This window comes from Macaca thibetana, chromosome 4 (genome assembly GCF_024542745.1).
Source record: "Macaca thibetana thibetana isolate TM-01 chromosome 4, ASM2454274v1, whole genome shotgun sequence".
Taxonomy (NCBI): domain Eukaryota; kingdom Metazoa; phylum Chordata; class Mammalia; order Primates; family Cercopithecidae; genus Macaca; species Macaca thibetana.
The window spans coordinates 55,950,045-55,971,730 of record NC_065581.1 but is presented as its reverse complement, the minus strand read 5'-3'; the positions used below and the strand labels follow the sequence as shown (position 1 = coordinate 55,971,730).

The following is a 21,686-nucleotide window of genomic DNA, read 5'->3' as shown; positions in this document are numbered from 1 at the left end:
TTTGTTACATAGGTAAATGTCTGTCATGGGGGTTTGTTGTACAGATTATTTCATCACCCAGGTATTAAGCCAAGTATCCATTGCTTATTTTTCCTGATCCTCTCTCTCCTTCCACCCTCTACCCTCTGAAAGGCCTCAGTTCTCACTTATAAATGAGAACATGTGGTATTTGATTTTCTGTTCCTGCATTTGTTTGCTAAGGATAACGGCCTCCAGCATCATTCATGTTGCTGCAAAGGACATGATCTCATTCTTTTTTATGGCTACATAGTATTCCATGGTGTATATGCACCACATTATCTTTATCCAGTCTATCATTGATGGACATTTAGGTTGATTCCACATTTTTGTTATTGTGAATAGTATTGCAACGAATGTATACTTGCATGTCTTTAAAACAAATATTTGTTAATCCATTAATAGTGGTGAGCCTTAATTGAAGACAGTAGACGTAGTCCAGTCATCTTCCTCTATTTTTCTGTCCTGGTTATACTGATCTCATAATATGTGGAAAGGGTAGATATCTCAGTCTTTTACATGAGTACCTTTCTTGTTGATATGTTGATTATAGGTACAAACGAGTGAAAGAGATCTAAGAGCCAGTGCAACAGTGCAGGAAGTCTCTGGGCTGTCAGGATGATCTATCTGTTCTCTCTCTCTGATCAGCTAGCTGCACACTATTGACTCACTCACTTTACAGCTTTGGGCCTAACGTGTGTGTTGTGTGTTGTGTGTTGGTGTGTGTGTGTGTGTGTATGCTAAATGAAGGAAATCAACAGGATAAGATTCTTACCAACTATTATTCTTTTGTTTCTCTATGGGAGAAGCAGAAGAGTATAGTTGGAATCAAGTTGCAACCAGGTTTTCTGGGCATGAATCCCATCTGACTTACAGAGTGATCTTAGAGAGGTTATTTAACCTCTCCATTCCTCAGTTTTCTCATCTGTAAAGTGTGGATGATTAATAGTACTTAACCATGGAATTGTATGGACAGTTAGTTGAGATGAAAATGTCTATTCCAGGGCTGGCATGTAAGTGCTGTGTGTTTGCTGTTACTTATGATTATAATAATAATTACAATAATGATTATACTATTAGTTTTATCTTTCATTCTTGAGCTTGAAGTTCTATATTTTAATTGGAACAGATAGCTTTTCAAAGAATATTCATAAAATTACAAGTGAAAGCCTAACCTTTGCTAAATTATTGGAGACTAATATCATTTTGAGTGTAATTTTAAAGGGCTGGACTCTGTGAGAATGGGCTTAAGTTGATTAGTGACTCCTGGAAATTTCTTAGTGCTACCTTAGAGTACCTTCAATTTCCTTTCTCAAACCAATCTCACCTTATTCTCTACACCCTCCATTCCTTCTCTGCAAATAAGTTAAGCACCTCGGGCCCCTCAATACCATTGCTAACCTGGGAATAGAACTGTGGTTGTATAGATTTGCACAGTAGCCTTTTCATAGCTTCTGGGCTAGAGATATATTAATCCTCTCTAGCAACTAGAAGTACAAAGTGTTCATCAAGGCTTAGCAATTTATAATCCATTAATCTAATCAACATGGATAAATGGGATAGATGTAGCATGGTTCAAATATGAATGTCATTTCTAGTGTTTCCTAATGCCATTAGGTCATAATGATCAATTCATATCAGTTCACTTGAAAGACTGACATCCAGCACCAACAGTGACCCAGGGAACACTGCCCTTCACCACACAGAAAAGTGGGGAATATGCTAGTGTGATTTATCTAACAGTAGAATGAACCAATCCATTGAATGAACCCTTGACAATCAGTGAGTTAATATTCATTGTTTGAACTACTATATTTGCTTCTGCATTTGACACATTAATATACAATTATGTGCAGTGTATACAATTTTCTTGGAGGTGATATAAAATTGCATTTTATCATGAGTAATTATAAGTGAAAGTTTTGTTATTGCTTTTAACTTCTAAGCGTGAACTTCTGGGTGTCTTTTTCATTTGGATTCCGATATTAGCTCAAGTCAGTCTAATAGTAAGTCATTTGAGAAGTGAATCTAGTGTGGATTATGAATGTTGAGAATGAAGTGGAGAGATAATGGGAATTTTCTTCTGCCTTCAGGTATTTGGCCTTTGACCTATACTATGGGCACCCTTCACACTGGGTAGTATTTGGAGATTTCCTTTAGTAGAGAAGTCCACTGTTTTATACTAGCAAATAGATATGTCAAGGTGATCTTAAATATTCACTATAAGGAGAAAGGAAAATTTTGCCAAATCACAGATTTGGATGATAAACACTAATAGGTAGAAAGGTTGCCAAGTATGACTGAAAGAGAGGGAGCTTGTTTGACCACCCATTCCCCACCTCCCACATCTCACTTGGCTTTTTTTTTTTTTTTAAACATTTTCTGTGTAGGGCTTCTTCTGCAGTTAAAAAAGAAAAATCACTCTGAAAAAGTAACCAATGCTATTGTCATTGTTGGAAGAGAAGTGAAATACATGATAATTATTCAGCAAATAACCAAATACATATTAATTGTCTTGGAGTTATACAATTATTAAAGATACAAAAGAGTCATTTTAATTATTTGGCCAAGCTTTATAACGTTTGTGAGACTTTTAAGATTTTTGTGCATTTGCCAATGTGTTACAGCATATCACTCATAAATCTAAAGGCTGTATTGTATTTAGAAGAAAAAGAACATATAAATTATAACAAATTAGTAAATGCCCAAATAATCTAAAATGCAACCAAATAACTTTAAAATGTGGCTGGACATGATGTAATGTGTTTTAAAATATTCAGTAAGACATAAATATCATATCAGGGATATAAGTCATTCATTTCAAAATGTCACAACTAGGGAGAAAAACTGCTCAAATTTAAATTATATGTTTATTGCCCATCGGCACTATTCATTGCATTTGGGAAAATTCTATGAAAAATGAGGCAATAAATATCAAGAATTTTGAAATACTAGTTTTACCCATGCACAAATCTCTTGGTGCATTTACACCCTTCGGTTAAGAAGTAATGTTGGATGGCGTAACAAATGGATCTAGTCTTTTGCATCATGTGATCACCCAGTAGTTTTCTTTCCTTGCTCTATGGAGAAGAGGATCAGCTAAGGAACTGATTAGATCAGACACTGTGTGTGGAGAGGCAGACAGAATTCTTCCAGAGATGAGGATATTCCTTGGACTGTAAGATTTGTTAAGTAGTTCTGCTGTGTGAAAGACACTCATGCCCTGCATCACTAGCTGGTTACATTGCTTCCATTCTGTCCTCTAGTGCGAATACTCACAGGAAACTCTGAGATGCCTGCTCTGCAGAAAGCTATCGCTCTGCATTAGCACATGATTGCACCTGCCCTTATCATTTCACCTATCACCAGGGAATCTTCTGATTCACAGAGAGAACATGAAATGTTCCCAGTCGAAGACTCTTGGCAACTGCAGCCATACCAAAACTTAAGAGAATCCTCAAAATATTCTCCTGGGTAGTTATTGAAACCGGGAGAGGTAAAAGGCTTTCTGGAAGTACCACAGAGATAATGAAATATTAGAATTATCTGAAATGTATTATTTTCCTAGTGCCTCTGTGCAAACACCACCAGAGCCATTCATTTCTTAGTAACTTTTCTTCTATGAGGATATTTTTCTCTGTTGTCCCATGTACTATTTCCTCAAAACAATGTGCTACTGTTCATTTTGTAATCCATTCATGATTTTCAGCAGGCTGACCCAAACTAGCTTTATAATTAAACATAATATATGCATGGAGCTTATAACTTCTATAGTATTTTCCACTTACTATTCTATAAAAAAATGTTTAACCTTAAATTTTTTTCACTTCTTTGTATAAGAGGTAACTGAGGAACTATTGAACTAAATATCTCTTTGCAACATTTCATTCAGCATAATGTCTAGTAATAGGCTATTTATGCCCCCCCACACTAATTTTTTGTTACTGGGAGATTATTTTCTGTTTCCTTAAAATATTATAATCACCATCTGGGAGACTGCATGGAGTAACAACTGAGGATGCCGGAAGACTATGGGAAGACAAGTAGAGAGTGGTCACCATTTCACTTGCTGTCCAATTCGTAAGGGAAATCCATCCTTTAGGATGGATGTATGAATGTGAACATCATCTTATGAATCTTTTGTTTAAGAATTTTAGAGCTATAATAACAATCAGAACACTAATCTCTGAAAGTATTCATTCTTAATTACTGAAATGGCAATTAAATGGAAAAAAGAAGCTGTTTTCACTCTTAAGGAAAGAAAAACAACTACTAATGATGATTCTGATGCTGATAATTGATGTTTATTGAGAACATACTGTTTTTATAAAATCATCATCTTCCAGAGGGTAATCACCGAGCCAAGTTATTTATATTAATTATCTAAGTAAATGGTCACAGCAACCATATGAGGTAGATCTCATTAAAATTATCCTTTTAGATAAGTGAATTACAACTATTTGGCTTGATAGCATACAATTGGTGAATGGCAGAATGGAGATTCCAAATCTGGTAGTTTGAATTAGAATCTACACTAAAATCTGTTCATGGCACTGATTTGACCGAGTAGGTCTTAATTCTTCAGTATAAAATAAAATCACTGGTAAAAACAAATATTCTCAATGATTTGGACTGGAAGATAATTAATTGGTTCAAGAGAAAGATCAATAATTGGTTTGGGGACATCATTAATTGGTTAAATCATTAATTGGTTCAAGATTCTTATTTAACAATGGGGAAATTAGGAATCAAAAAAGTTTGTGCAAAATCAAACTTTTGAAATCAAACAACGAATCAAAAAAGTTGTGCAAGTATACATATGTAACAAACCTTTGTGCAGCATACCCTACAACTAATGTATAATTAATGGCAGATATCTAAAGCTGAAATTAAAAAAAAAAATTTTTGTGCAGCATCTAATGATGATTTGGCAGATTGTTGCTTTATTTTTACCCAGAACTTAACTCATTTCCCCATAAATTCTCAAGTATTATTTTCCTTCAGTTTGCCAATGCCTTAGGCAAATATATTTCTCAATTCACTAGTTAATTTACCATAAGGGTCATGGCTATGACTGAACATTTTTTTAGTAGCTTCAAAAAAACATAAAAAAAACAATTACCTGTAGATAAGGAATCACTTTGCAAAGGGACTGTCCAAAAAACCAGGTCTCAGTGATATCCACGAGCAGTGTGGCTGGAAGGCAGGTGATGGTCACAAGCACATCAGCCAGAGAAAGATTGACTATGAAGTAGTTGGTTACTGTCCTCATGTGGTGGTTCTTCCACACTGCCACACAAACTAATTTGAAAAGAAAAGGGAATGGTCACTCAACAAAGAAAATACGTATTGGTGAGGAAACAATGTCAATATTTCTATAAAGTCCACAAATATGTATTTAAAAGGAAAAATACTTGAAGGCCATGTTGTGTTTTCACTGAATCTGTCAATCTGTGTGAGAAAAATACTTGAAGGCCATGTTGTGTTTTCACTGAATCTGTCAATCTGTGTGAATGCTAAGTACATGCTTAAAATCAGTTTATTTGCCTTGCATGATACTTCTCAATAAATCATAAGGCTGTATTTATTTTCACTTGATTTTGAATTGCAAGTTTCAGACGTTTTAAAATGGTCTTTGATTCATCTTTCTATTCCCTCAGTACTCAATATGTAGTAGAGTCTCAAGAAATGGTTGCTGAGTTAAGATAAATTAGGAACTAGCAATTTTTATTGCACTGTAGTGGTTACCTCATCCATGACCTTGACCCATATCTGCTCCTAAATCCTGCATTTGGAACTTTTAACAAATAGTTTTTTTTTTTAAGGTGAGAGCCAAAAATTATTCAGCTCCCACCTTTGCCAAATACTGAGCTAGATGGTTCATATACTTACGTTTTTTAATGCTGACAACAATCTTAAGGGATAATGATATTACCCACATTTTATAAAAGAGGAAGCTGAGACACAGGAAATTAATTCACAAAACTTGTCTAAGGACATATGGGCTCACAAAATATAAAACTACAGCTATAACTTGGCTTTAGCTCCAATACTTGTGGTCTTTTCACCACATGGTTGCCTTCTTTGGTGAAAGTAAGAGTACTGTAATAAAGTACATATAAGTTCCAGACACTCAATTTTGCCTCCTTTCTATTACCTTAGGGCCTCTAAACATCACCCTGCAATCATAGTTTTCAATACTTTCATAACCAGCCTCCCTCATTGCCTTGTAGTATATCCCCAGTTCAAAAGCTGTCCTGTCTCATTCAGTTGCTCTTTACTGAAAGAACATCCAGTTCCTCCATTCTCTGTCCTCCCTCGGTCTGACATATATAAAAGTTACATAATCACTAGCTCTGAAGTTATACAGGTGTACACACAGCCATCACATCTATTCATGGGTTTGCTTCAGTGAAAGTTACTGAATTTGTCCGGGGCATCACAAACTTGTCAGAGCTGTCACCCATGCACCCAAATAATGCAGGGATCAGTATCTTTATATAGTGAATAAATAAAACCTCATTTTGTTACATTTAAATCACTGAATGAGGATTTCTTTTGACAATTATGTAACTTGTATTAATAGTTTTGTAAGCTGGAAAATGTTCTTACTAGTTCCTGAAGCTGAAATTGGCTGTCAGCTATCAACAGATGCCAACTTAACAAAAAATCTGGATTTGGGAGGATTTAATTTTGAAAATTTCACATCATCCTCTAACTCTTGCGTGGTAATATCCAAAACTTAGGTGAACCTTAATCAGGGTAGCTGTAGTCGTTATTATTTGAAAATGATGCCATTGAGTGATTTATTTTCTATAAACACTTGAAACACACACACATATTCACACACACACACACAAACCCATCCTAGCAGTTGACAAACACATTATCACAGTTTGTTATGAGAAAATTGACAAAAAATATTATATTTCTGGTACTTGGTCAACAAGTTGTCCAAATAGTACAATATTAGATCTAGAAAAATGTACAGGACTTTTAGAAAACATGCAATTATTTCTAATCTTTTAACCCTGTATTTTGGACATGAGGAATGGCGCTGGTGGGAAGACTTAATGCATTATATCTAGGCAATCTAGATAATAGTAGAGCAAGTATATGTTCAAAAACACCTCTTTAGTCATTACTATGTGCTGTGCCTTGTTCTAAGCATTTTAAATTATTAACTAGTGTCATCATAATAACATTATGAAATGAATAGTATTAATATCTCTGTTTAACAGATGGGAAAATAAGGAGAGAGAAGTTAAGGGACCTGCCTAAGAAAAAATTAAGTACTGGAGTATGTAAAAGTAAAACTAAGTACTGTATCTTGAATTTAAGTCTTATCCGCCATGCTATATCATCCATATATCCTCTTGATTGGAGCAGAAAAGGAAAAGGAAGCTACCAGTCTCTATTTGACAGGGCTTTAAGATAGGATTATATAATATTTCACTTGGAGGTTATTCAGTCTAACCTTCCATCTGATGCATGAGTAATCACCTCTGCACCATCTCTGATTCATCCTGCTTGAACATTTATAATACTAGGTAATTTAAAACCTGCTGGAGCCCTTGAGTTCATTTTGTAGTGGCTTTAATTACTAGCAACTTCTTGTTCATGTTCTGTTTTCCCTTCATTTCTGCTTACTACATCCTAATTATTTCTTGGAACTGAATGAATAAACCTTACCTATTTATGTACATTGTATTTGTTTTCTAGGGCTGCTGTAACAAAGTACCATAAACCTGGTGTCTTAAAACAAAACAAACTTACTGTCTCACAGCTCTGGAGCTAGAAGTCTCAAATCAGGGTGTTAGCAGGGCTGTCCTGTCTCTGAAAGCTGTAGTAAAATTCTTCTTTGTCTCTTCATATTTTCTGGTGGTTTGCAGGCAATCTTTGGTGCTCTTTGGCTTGCAGCAGTACAATTCCAATTTCTGCCTTTGTCAGTGCCTGACATTCTACTGTGTTTCTATCTTCACATGGCCATGATCTTATAAGGATCCCAGTCATATTGGATTAAAGGCCCACCCTACTGCAATATGACTTTACCATATCAAATTACATCTGCAATGACCCCATTTCCAAATAAGGTCACATTCTGAGTAATGATCATTAGGACTTAATCATATCTTTTTGGAGAAACAGAATTCAAATCATAAAGGCACTCATTCAAGTATTTAACAACCAGAGCTATGCCCACTTCCCTAGCCTATGCTTCTCCAGCCTAAAGATCATCAGAATCTATCATGTGAAACTTTTGGGTTTTTCATTCGCCATCACCCTGGTTATTTTATTCTGAACACACTTCAGATTATCAGTAAAAGCTCTCAGTGAGCTATCCATAACTGCAGTCATTTCTCCAGGTGCATTCTATCCAGAGCAGCAATGAGAAGGATGATTGATTTGGTTATTGTCACTCTATTAAGACAGTGTGAGATCTTGTAAGCTTTCTTAAAAGCCAAGGCAATATATAAATATATTGTATATATATATACACATACACATACACACACACACACACACACACACACACACACATACACACACACATTGTTTCTCTTGTTTAGATGCTAGGTTATTTACCTTTCAATCCTAAGAAGAAATAAAAAGAAAAAAAAAAGATGTTTATAAAGAAAGCTATTGGAACAATTGGATACATTTGAATTTTGAGTTTGTGTTAGATAATATTACTGTGCCACTTAAAAATATGTTAAGTGTGGTTGTCACAATATGTCCATTCAAATATTTAAAGACTGTGGCTCTGCCCAAATATCAAATGAATCTTAAGCAAAATGAACAAAGCTGGAGGCATCAGATTAACTGACTTCAAATTATACTATAAGGCTATAGTAACCAAAACAGCATGCTACTATTAATAGTATAAAAATAGACATATGGATCAATAGAACATAATAGAAAACCCAGAAATAAAGACTCATTCCTACAGCCAATTTATCTTCAACAAAGTCAACAAAAACAGATGCTGGGGAAAGGACACCTTATTCAATAAATGGTGCTGGGAAAATTGGATTAACCGCATGTAGAAGAACAAAACTGGACCCATATCTCTCACCATATACAAATAGCAATTGAAGATGGATTACAGACTTAAAAGTAAGACGTGAAACTCTAGAAACCCTGGAAGAAAACCTAGTATCTGTCTTTAAATGGACTATTCAGAACTACACATATATCTACAAGAGCACATCCTCTAAATTTGTGTTAGACAAACATTTGTTTATTCAGTAACCCACTTACCTGTACAAGGTTCTAAAAGAACAAAGTAAACACCACCTTCTCCTGAGAGCACACTAAATTTATACAAGTTAAAGTTATCACTGGACTTTATATTTCTCTGAAATATAATAACCTTCCATTTTCTCCCATTAATTATGCTTGAAATCTCCAAAATATCTCTTTCCTCTATTACATTCTTTCTATTCCTATTGCAAATACCCAGTGTCAGATTGTTGTAACCATTAGCTAGAGTATTGCAGTGACCTCCTAATAGTTTCCCCTGCATTGTGCCTGTCTGTACTCCTATATATTATATGCATTAATGTCATTAATGGATAAATGTCATAAAATAATAAAATAAATGTCATAAAATGGATAAAATCCATTAATGTCTTTAATGGATAAAATATATAGGAGTACAGACAGACACAATGTCTTGTTGTATTAACTCTTCTGTTTCACTGAGAGCTCTCTTTTCTCCTGGACAGTACACAATTCTCAGACGGCTGATAGTAACTGTGTTTCAGTTGAATTTTTGCCCTTTATCCTTTATAATGTTTCCCATAAAATACACAGAGCACCAGAGTGAATCTGATATTTCACTGTGTATCAAACATATTCCATGCCCAGGCCATCACTCATACCATTCCTCTGTCGGGAAATGGCCCATATTCCATTTCAATAGCTTTTTAACTAATTAAATACTACCCAAAACTATCCAAAATCAACTGATCAACCAACCAAATAAAAAAGTTTCTGCTTCACAATATATATTTTAATCAGGCTAAATTAACATGACTTCTTTCTTCTTTGATACCCAATCACATGTTGTACCCTTCATGGCCATAAATTGCATTCTATAATTACTGTGGATCATTGTGAATTCCTTTTGTATTTTTTCTTCTCTCTCTACTGGCACAAAGGCTCTTTATCATTATAAGCTGCCTTTTCTCTTTCCCTTACTTTGCCAAGTTTCTGCTGCTTTTCTCCCAGCAAAAATACTGCCTATAATACACTCTGCAGTAGCTATGTATGGAATCAATTTGCTCATAAACTTAGAGTATGTTACTGCCATTGGTATGGTATATTTTCCCATGAACAAATTCTTTTAAAGGAGAAAAAAAGGCCCAATGGCTAAACAGAGAATTTACTATCTTCATTTCTTTTGAGTGAAACCTGAGAGCTCAAAGAGAACTTAGCTGTTTGTCAATATTCTCTTAGACTTAAAGCAGGCTATGGTTCTCAATTCGCCATGTACTGTCCTCTGATGAACTTTGGTAAGCCCCAGGACCTGAACTTGATACCACATTTTAAATCAGTTCTGTGAATAACCATTAAGCACCAATATTAAAGTCAATTTATGGTTAGTCTGTATTTAAAAGCCTGCCTTCATTAACCAGGAATAAGTGAGGAATAATTGAGCATATGAGGGCAAAAGAAGATAGCAGAAGGCAAGAATGCAGACTCAATGAATTCTCGAATTCCACCTCTAACATGGGCTTTATTGAAATAGTATTTTTGAAATGCAGAGGTGCCAAGAAGATACAATTTTTTTTTGCTTTATCTTTCAGACTATCATTTGTCTTACCAGCTCTTTCTCTGAAAGAATCAGATGATATATAGCTCCTGCACATTCTCTGTAAGACATGGAAAGTGGCTCAAGCTGCATGAGAACATCTGCAGCCATGATGCAAAGAAGGATATCTTTATAAAATGTGTTAAATAATATTCAGATATAGACTTTATGATGTAAGTTATTTTCCTGTTATTTTATGGGCTCAAGACGAAAGTGATTTTCAAATGGGAAAATAATACATTGTTTTTAAAAAGGCCTTTGCCATTATTTCACTTATAATAAACTGGCTTTTGTTTTAGTATCTTACAGATTGTATATGAGCAAAATTACATTCCAAAACCAATACTTGCACTTAGACAAATGTAAACTAAGGTGATACGCTGGTGCTAAGGCTGGATTAAGAACATGTAAACTGCATATGTAAGATTGCATCTCTTATTAAACATATACTTGGGCCTTAAAATGTCAACTAATAATTGACTATAAAATTTATGATATTGTGATGTGATTGGACATGGTACATAATTAGTAGACCACTGAGTGTCTCAAAAGGATCTGTACTAAATATATCAATTTTATTTAAAGAATTTGCTTATTTATTTAATTTGGGTTATATTAAATTAAGGTAAAAACAGAAAGGGACAATGATTACATGATTCCACGAATATGAGGTACTCAGAGCAATCAAATCAGACAGATAGAAAGTAGAATTTTTTTCTCCCCAGGGGCTAGGAGAAGAGGAGAAGGAGACATTGTTGTTTCGTGAATAAAGAGTTTCAGTTTTAAAAAATGTTAAATGTTCTGGAGGTGGATAGTGGCGATGGTTGCACTATAAGGTGAATATACTTAATGTCATTGAACTATACACTTAAAACTGATTAAGTTATTGAATTGTATATATTATATATATTTTACCAGAATTTAAAAAATTAGTTGCTGACTGGGCACGGTGGCTTACGCCTGTAATCTCAGCATTTTGGGAGGCCGAGGTGGGTGGATCCCCTGAGATCAGGAGTTCGAGACCAGACTGCCAACAGGGTGAAACCCTGTCTCTACTAAAATATACAAAAATTAGCCAGGCTTGGTGGTGGGAGCCTGTAATCCCAGCTACTTAGGAGGCTGAGGCAGGAGAATCGCTCAAACCTGGGAGGTGGAGGCTGCTGTGAGCCGAGATTGCACCACTGAACTCCAGCCTGGACGACAGAGTGAGGCTCCACCTCAAAAAAAATAATAATAATAAAAAAATAGTTGCCATGACAAGACAGACTACAAAATGTGAAATACACTTTGCACTAATGGTGATGTCCCTCAAAAACCTTCAATACAGAATGAAAATGCCCAGGGATAATCTTAGTGACTCATTTTATAAATGTGATACCTTTTAAAAGATTGAAAGAAAACACAATTTTTAAAAAAACCTGCGTTCCAATATATTAATGCAATGTTAATCACAGCAACTGTGATTTTTATATGCAATTCAAATTATTTTTGAAACAAAGTATTATTTGTAGTAAGTTGTGATATTTCAGTTTAGATATTATCTTAATAAAACACTTTGCAATTTCTTCGTTGTTTATTTAATTTACATATATAAGTACATAAATAAATAAATAGTATAACCACTTCTTGATTGTTATTTGTTATATTATACACATAAAAAAAATCAGACAACAACTTGGCCAAAATATACTGTAGTTCCACGGTTTGCCACAAAGTGTCAGTGAAAACCTTTGAACCTGCTTCCATTGTCACTTCCAGAATGAGTTTTAAGCATTAAATTCATTGTAATATCTTTTATAATGTAGAACTGAGTATATTTGTTTGAAGTCAGATTTTCTAGATAGAAAATAATGTTTAAAGACAGATAAAATGGCCAACACCTTCTAAATTAAATATAAGTAAGGGAACGTGAAATAAAACAACATTTCTAAATTGAAAAGAAAAAAACGCAACTGAATACGTAGGAAAGAAAGCCTATATTTAACTCCTATTTTCAAAAAACCTACCTTGAAACAGGTCATGGAATGGAGTCATCCAAAATCATTACAGTGTCCAGATTTAAGAAGCTAGGAAGCTGACCATGAGTATTATCTTAAAAAGGTAAAACAAACCCTCCACCAAACCCTGAGGCATTTTTCTTTTTCTTGTTTTCACCCCATCCCACTGCTATGGCATTGGCCCTCTTTCTTTCTATTGCTGGTTTTACCCCCTTCTCTTCCTGGACCAATATGTCTGTCTCGATCTCCCTTTCTCCAGCTACACACCTTGGCAAAGTTGTCCCTAAATCTCTGTCTCAGAAGAACTACATGCAAACGTGCCACTTCCTTTTTTACAACGCTGACGAATGGAGGACTGTTAAGAAGTGCATCTGTGTTGTGAAATGTGCCACCCAAAAGGTTATCTAATATGAATATAAATAAAACTTTTAAAACAATTTACTGGCCAGGCACTGTGGCTCACACCTGTAATCCCAGCACTTTGGGAGGACGAGGCGGGCGGATTACCTGAGGTCAGGAGTTCAAGACTGGTCTGGCCAACATGGCGAAACCCCATCTCTATAAAAATACAAAAATTTGCTGGGCATGGTGGTGTGTGCCTGTAATCCCAGCTACTCCGGAGGCTAAGGTGGGAGAATCGCTTGAACCTAAGAGGCGGGGGTTGCAGTGAGCCGAGATGGTGCCACTGCACTCCAGCCTGGGCGACAGAGTGAGACTCCGTCTCAAAACAAAAACAAAAACAAACAAAAAACCAATTTACCACATATGCACAAACAGCACTATATCTTAAATGCGTTTTGGTTTTTATTTCCTCAAGAAAATATAAAAGTCTCTAATTAATGTTTTCTCACTGGCACTTGCTCATTATGCTCAAAAGTGAGAAATTTTGTCAACCAACGGTGTCTCTGTAGTGTTCATAACCATTAGGTACAGTGGAGAATAATTAATCATTTGTCTTGAAAGGGATTTAGAAAGAGTATCTTCACACACACACAAATGTGCAGGAAGAAAATGCATAGAGGAATGCTATACCACTGAATCCTGTGATTATTATCTCTACAGAAATCAAATCCATAAACAAATTCTTCAGACAGGTAAAATACAGTGAAGAAAGTGGGAAAATAGGCTTGACTTATCAGCTGTCTCTGAGTGGCATGATTTCTCCCAGGGAGGGGCTCAACCACAAATTGGCACCAAGCCTGCTGGCACCAAGAGCTGCCAGAGAACAAAACAGCAGTGTTATTAATAGAGCTTCACAGGGCTTTAGGGCTGGCCTGAGGAGAAGAGAGAAGGTTCCATAGTTTTAGTGTTCTATTAATGGCTATACCTGGTAGTTACAGTTTCACTTCAGTAAAATTTGTTTTAGAGGAAATGACAACCTTTTGGTTACACACATCTTTTTGCACTTTGTAGATAAGCCATTACAAGTCCCTGTTCCCAGTGTGATGTCTTAGAAATGCATCTGGATTTTGATCCTGTTGTCAGAGCTCTTCAGGGCCATAAAGTCAATCCTTCTGTTTGATCTTTTTGCATTAATTAACATACACAAGCAACCAATCCTATCCTCCCCAAAACATTTGACTTCTGTTCATCTTACTACCTGCAATGAATTTATTTTGGGGGTCTCTTCTGTAGAAATGTTTTTCTCTTTCACCACATATCTGTCTTTAATCCACTTGTCTTTTGTTCTTTCATTATCTTTCCTTAGTTGTTCTTATTGATTCTCACAACTTTATGTCTCATCTATAGAAGACCAACCCAATATTATAATTCAGAGTTACACCTCTAGTTCTTGCTCTCGCTCTTACTTTGCGTACCAGAATTTCTGACTACAACTGTTTTTGTCTTCTAGATGTTCTATCTTTCTATTAAACTCAAGTTATGAATCATAAAATGTATGTGGGTGTATGTGTGTGTTTGTGTGTGTGTGTATTCAGTTAAAACATTTGGATACCGTCCAGCAGACTATGGAGAATTGGAAAATTACAAAATTACTGAGGGATTTTAAGCAACAGAATGGCAACATCCTGCTACTACTTTTCAAAGATGATTTAGGGGGAATATGTGGAAAATATATGTCTTTTGTTGGAAGCAGGGAGATTAATATCGACAGTTTTAAAATTCCAAGAAAGCAAATTGGTAACCAAAAAATGGAAAAAGGTGAATTGCAAAAATAACAATGAGGTTGAAATATCAGGCCTTAGTGAGGGATTAGATATGAGGATGAGAGAGTAACGAGAACTGAGGATGATGAGCGGGTATATTGCTTGACAGCTGGGGGTGCTCACTGAGCTAGGGGATAAAGGATAATGAGGTAGCTTTGTTTGGAAGAGTAGAGAGATGAGATATTCAACCTTGTATATGTAATTGTGAAGCACCTGTGAGTTGTCTTAGTGTCAATATCCAGTTGGCATTTAGATTTATGGTTCTATACTTCAGGGGATATAATTTCTTTACATGTAAATATTTGGGATTCATCAGAATAGAAATAGTGACGAGAGCTTGTGGAGTGGATAAGATCAACCAGAAACAGAATTACAGTAAGAAGGGAAGAACCTAAATCATCTCCAGAAAACTGTGTAGTTTCAACCACATTTTCCTGATTGGGAATATCCAGGAAGTGCCAATTGATCTCTGAAGTACTAAATATTGTAGTACAAAAGTATACATTTGTTTTACCATTACAAAATAGTTCCTATTTCTGGTAATGGCAGATAAGCTTACTGCAGAATAAACTTCCCACCTAAAAATACCAGAAGTGTTACACATTTCTTTAAGACATTGGCAAGCTACTAAGGCAGAAGGGACATCAAAGCCAATATCCTGGAGAAAATGCAAGGGGGAGATGCTCTGGCATTTAGCACCTCTTTTCTTCTCAAACTTTTTGGCAATTTGCAAACACTAGCTAAGAACAGGAGAAGAGAAACAGAGAACAAAGCAGATAATAGGAGATGCTGAGCAGGACATTTAGTAGTCTAACCAAAAATAAGATGATAATTGGAGTCAAGCCCTATCAAATAGGTAAACAACCCTGGCTTTCAGCTGTAACTTCAAGTTGTGAACTCTAATAGGGAAAAATCCGAAGTAGACAAGCTCTCCTAAAGAATGAAGCCCAGCTTCCAATGCCTCCAGTGACTGACGGGATAGTGGTTTTCTGTCCCAAAACTAGCTGCTGGCCAAAGCAAAAGCAAATTCTCTAGGAAAGAAGATAACATTATCTAGAACATCAGATAATTTCTACAATTTTTCATAAAATATTTCAGAAATTTTTAAATGATTGAATTAATAAGGTCAAGAAATTAAATGTATTATAAAGAATATAAAAAATAGAAAAATAATCCAATGAAATTATAGAACTTAAAAATATGTGAACTGGAAACACAACAAATAAATTTAACAGAAAGATTAGATAGAACCATCTAATAGGAATATACAAACTAATAGAAAATATCCAAGCTAAAGAACAGAGAGGAAAAAAGGAAAATGCAGAAGATTGTGAATAACACATGGTGAAAATTCTACTATACATGTGATTGGATTCTCAACATGTGTGTATAGAAGCAGCCTGAGGCAAAAGCAACGTTTAAAAAGATATTGGCAAGGCAAAGATATTATCTAAGAATTTTTCAAAACTAATTAAAGGTATATATTTATAGATTTAAGAAGTGCTATAAATTTCAACCAGGACAAAAATATAAGAGAAAATCACACCCACTTATATTATCATAAAACTGCTGAAAACCAGTAACAGAAAGAAAAATCTTAAAGCAGGAAGAAAAAAATGCATCACCTCTAACTTGTCATATTGGGATTGACAGCTAAATTCTCAAAAGTTAATATCTACAAATATTTTACTAATTCTCATACACAGTCTTTCGCTCAGTGACCAGGAGTAAGTTCACAAAGTCTTTTGTGGTAATTTCTATTTAGCATTGTGCTGCAGCAATGGTAATAAAGCAATAAAAATAAATAAAATAATGAAGTTTGGAAAGGATTAAATAAAACCTATCATTATCCACAGAGGGCATACTTATTAAGAGTGAAAGAATCTCCAGATAAACTACTAATCTTAATAAATACCTTTATAACACTTGCTGAATATAAAACAATATATAACTTAAGAGCTATGTGAAAGTGATATATAAAATATATTGTATATATACAAAATCAATTCTATTTCTATTAAACAAAAACAACTAGAAAATGCAATTTAAATAGAGGATACTATTGACAATAGAATAATAAATGTTCAACAACTAGGAAAAAATTAATGAGAAACACATGATTTCTACACTGTAAGATATGAGGAATATGAAAAATAACCTAAATTGATAGGGGGATATACCATACTCATGGAATAGAACAATAAGTATTGTAAGGCTGTGAGTTTTCTCTAAAATTGATATATGGATTCAACACATTCCAAATTAAAGTTCTAGCGTTCTTTTAGTAAAGACTGGCAAGCTGATTTTAAAATTTATATAAAATACAGTGGACCAAAATTAGTCAGTATTAAATTGTGGAAAATCAAATTTCAAGGATTCACATTAGCCATCAAATATTAATACAAAGTGTCAGTAAACAAAACAGTATAGTACTGGTACAAGGACAGAAATGTAGATCAAGGGAATAGAATACCAATTGAGATCCAAAACAAGAACAAAACAAACAAAAAATGTTGAGATCCACACCTACATATATAAGGACTCTTGACATATGACAAAAGTGCCATGTACTGCAATATCAAAGAAGTATCTTTTCTACAAGTGATACTGAATAAATTCACATCTACATAGAAAAAATAAAAATTTGATTTCTACATCACATCATATACAAACATAAATTCCAAGTAACTTATGGATCTAAATTTGACAGTTAAAAAATAAAATTCCCGAATTGCCCCTGTCTGACAGCTTTGAAGCAATCAGTGGATCTCCCAGCACTGAGGTTGAGATCTGAGAACGGACAGACTGCCTGCTCAAGTGGGTCCCTGATCCCTGAGTAGCCTAACTGGGAGACATCCCCCACTAGGTGCAGACCGACACCTCACACCTCACATGGCAGGGTACACCCCTGAGACGAAGCTTCCAGAGCAAGAATCAGACAGCAACACTCACTGTTCAGCAATATTCTATCTTCTGCAGCCTCCGCTGCTGATACCCAGGCAAACAGGGTCTGGAATGGACCTCAAGCAAACTCCAACAGACCTACAGCTGAGGGTCCTGACTGTTAGAAGGAAAACTAACAGAAAGGACACCCACACCAAAACCCCATCAGTACGTCACCATCATCAAAGACCAAAGGCAGATAAAACCACAAAGATGGGGAAAAAGCAGTGCAGAAAAGCTGGAAATTCAAAAAGTCAGAGCGCTTCTCCCCCTCCAAAGGAACACAGCTCATGACCAGCAACAGAACAAAGCTGGATGAAGAATGACTTTGACAAGTTGAAAGAAGAAGGCTTCAGTCGATCAAACTTCTCAGAGTTAAAGGAGGAACTACGTAACCAGCGCAAAGAAACTAAAAACCTTGAAAAAAGAATGGAGAAATGGATAATTAGAATAATCAATGCAGAGAAGACCTTAAAAGAACTGATAGAGATGAAAACCATAACACGAGAACTATGTGACAAATGCACAAGCTTCAGTAACCGACTTGATCAACTGCAAGAGAGAGTATCAGCGATTGAAGATCAAATGAATGAAATGAAGCGAGAAGAGAAGTGTGGAGGAAAAAGAGTAAAAAGAAATGAACAAAGTGTCCAAGAAATATGGGATTATGTGAAAAGACCAAATCTACGTTTGATTGGTGTGCCTGAAAGTGACGGGGAAAATAGAACCAGGTTGGAAAACACTTTGCAGGATATCATCCAGGAGAACTTTCCCAACCTAGTAAGGCAGGCCAACATTCAAATTCAGGAAATACAGAGAATGCCACAAAGATACTCCTCAAGAAGAGCAACTGCAAGACACATAATTGTCAGATTCACCAAAGCTGAAGTGAAGGAAAAAACTGTTAAGGGCAGCCAGAGAGAAAGGTCGGGTTACACACAAAGGGAAGCCCATCAGACTAACAGCAGATCTCTCAGTAGAAACTCTACAAGCCAGAAGAGAGTGGGGGCCAATATTCAACATTCTTAAAGAAAAGAATTTTCAACCCAGAATTTCATATCCAGCCAAACTAAGTTTCATAAGTGAAGGAGAAATAAAATCCTTTACAGACAAGCAATTACTTAGAGATTTTGTCACTACCAGGCCTGCCCTACAAGAGATCCTGAAGGAAGCACTAAACATGGAAAGGAACAACAGGTACCAGCCATTGCAAAAACATGTCAAAATGTAAAGTCCATCGATGCTAGGAAGAAACTGCATCAACTAGTGAGCAAAATGACCAGCTAATATCATAATGATAGGATCAAGTTCACACATAACAATATTAACCTTAAATGTAAATGGACTAAATGGTCCAATTAAAAGACACAGACTGGCAAATTGGATAAAGAATCAAGACCCATCAGTTTTCTGTATTCAGGAGACCCATCTCACACGCAGAGACACACATAGGCTTAAAATAAAGGGATGGAAGAAGATCTACCAAGCAAATGGAAAACAAAAAAAAGCAGGGGTTGCAGTCCTAGTCTCTGATAAAACAGACTTTAAACCATCAAAGATCAAAAGAGACAAAGAAGGCCATTACATAATGGTAAAGGGATCAATTAATCAGGAAGAGCTAACTATCCTAAATATATATGCACCCAATCCAGGGGCACCCAGATTCATAAAGCAAGTCCTTAGAGACTTACAAAGACACTTAGAATCCCATACAATAATAATGAGAGACTTTAACACCCCACTGTCAACATTAGACAGATCAACGAGACAGAAAGTTAACAAGGATATCCAGGAATTGAACTCAACTCTGCACCAAGCAGACCTAATAGACATCTACAGAACTCTCCACCCCAAATCAACAGAATATACATTCTTCCCAGCACCACGTCGCACTTATTCAAAAATTGACCACATAGTTGGAAGTAAAGCACTCCCCAGCAAATGTAAAAGAAAAGAAATTATAACTAACTGTCACTCAGACCACAGTGCAATAAAACTAGAACTCGGAACTAAGAAACTCAATCAAAACCGCTTAACTACATGGAAACTGAACAACCTGCTCCTGAATGATTACTGCGTACATAACGAAATGAAGGCAGAAATAAAGATGTTATTTGAAACCAATGAGAACAAAGATACAACATACCAGAATATCTGGGACACATTTAAAGCAATGTGTAGAGGGAAATTTATAGCACTAAATGCCCACAAGAGAAAGCAGGAAAGATCTAAAATTGACACCCTAACACCACAATTAAAAAAACTAGAGAAGCAAGAGCAAACACATTCAAAAGCTAGCAGAAGGCAAGAAATAACTAAGATCAGAGCAGAACTGAAGGAGATAGAGACACAAAAAACCCTCCAAAAAATCAGTGAATCCAGGAGCTGGTTTTTTGAAAAGATCAACAAAATAGATAGACCACTAGCAAGACTAATAAAGAAGAAAAGAGAGAAGAATCAAATAGACGCAATAAAAAATGATAAAGCGGATATCACCACCGAACTCACAGAAACATAGACTATATCAGAGAATACTATAAACATCTCTATGCAAATAAACTAGAAAACCTAGAAGAAATGGATAATTTCCTGGACACTTACACTCTCCCAAGACTAGACCCAAGAAGTTAAATCCCGGAATGGACCAATAGCAGGCTCTGAAACTGAGGCAATAATTAATAGCCTACCAACCAAAAAAGTCCAGGACCAGATGGATTCACAGCCGAATTCTACCAGAGGTAAAAGGAGGAGTTGGTACCATTCCTTCTGAAACTAATACAATCAATAGAGAAAGAGGGAAACCTCCCTAACTCATTTTACGAGGCCAACATCATCCTGATACTAAAGCCTGACAGAGATACAACAAAAAAAGAGAATTTTAGACCAATATCCCTGATGAATATCGATGCAAAAATCCTCAATAAAATAGTGGCAAACTGAATCCAGCAGCACATCAAAAAGCTTATCCACCATGATCAAGTGGGCTTCATCCCTGGGATGCAAGGCTGGTTCAACATATGCAAATCAATAAACGTAATCCAGCATATAAACAGAACCAAAGACTAAAACCACATGATTATCTCAACACATGCAGAAAAGGCCTTTGACAAAATTCAACAGCCCTTCATGCTAAAAACGCTCAATAAATTCGGTATTGATGGAACGTATCTCAAAATAATAAGAGCTATTTTTGACAAACCCCCAGCCAATATCATACTGAATCAGCAAAAACTGGAAGTATTCCCTTTGAAAACTGGCACAAGATAGGGATGCCCTCTCTCACCACTCCTATTCAACATAGTGTTGGAAGTTCTGGCTAGGGCAATCAGGCAAGAGAAAGAAATCAAGGGTATTCAGTTAGGAAAAGAAGAAGTCAAATTGTCCCTCTTTGCAGATGACAGGATTGTATATTTAGAAAACCCCATGTCTCAGCCCAAAATCTCCTTAAACTGATAAGCAACTTCATCAAAGTCTCAGGATACAAAATCAATGTGCAAAAACCACAAGCATTCTTATACACCAATAACAGACAAACAGAGAGCCAAATCAGGAATGAACTCCCATTCACAATAGCTTCAAAGAGAATAAAATACCTAGGAATCCAACTTACAAGGGATGTAAAGGACCTCTTCAAGGAGAACTACAAACCACTGCTCAGTGAAATAAAATAGGACACAAACAAATGGAAGAACATACCATGCTCATGGATAGGAAGAATGACTATTGTGAAAATGGCCATACTGCCGA

The 21,686-nt window shown here is 35.7% G+C and overlaps 1 protein-coding gene across 1 annotated transcript in view; it reads right to left on the bottom strand.

Annotated features, from left to right (window-relative positions):
• The window catches only part of HCRTR2 (hypocretin receptor 2), an 82,377-nt gene that overhangs the window by 29,189 nt on the left and 31,502 nt on the right, over positions 1-21,686 (bottom strand). Inside the window, exons 2-3 of the mRNA XM_050788848.1 lie at positions 9,280-9,332; positions 5,141-5,319 (exon numbers count right to left, since the gene is read on the bottom strand). Coding sequence (XP_050644805.1) covers positions 5,141-5,319; positions 9,280-9,332 — 232 coding nt within the window. The remainder of the gene's footprint in view (positions 1-5,140; positions 5,320-9,279; positions 9,333-21,686) is intronic.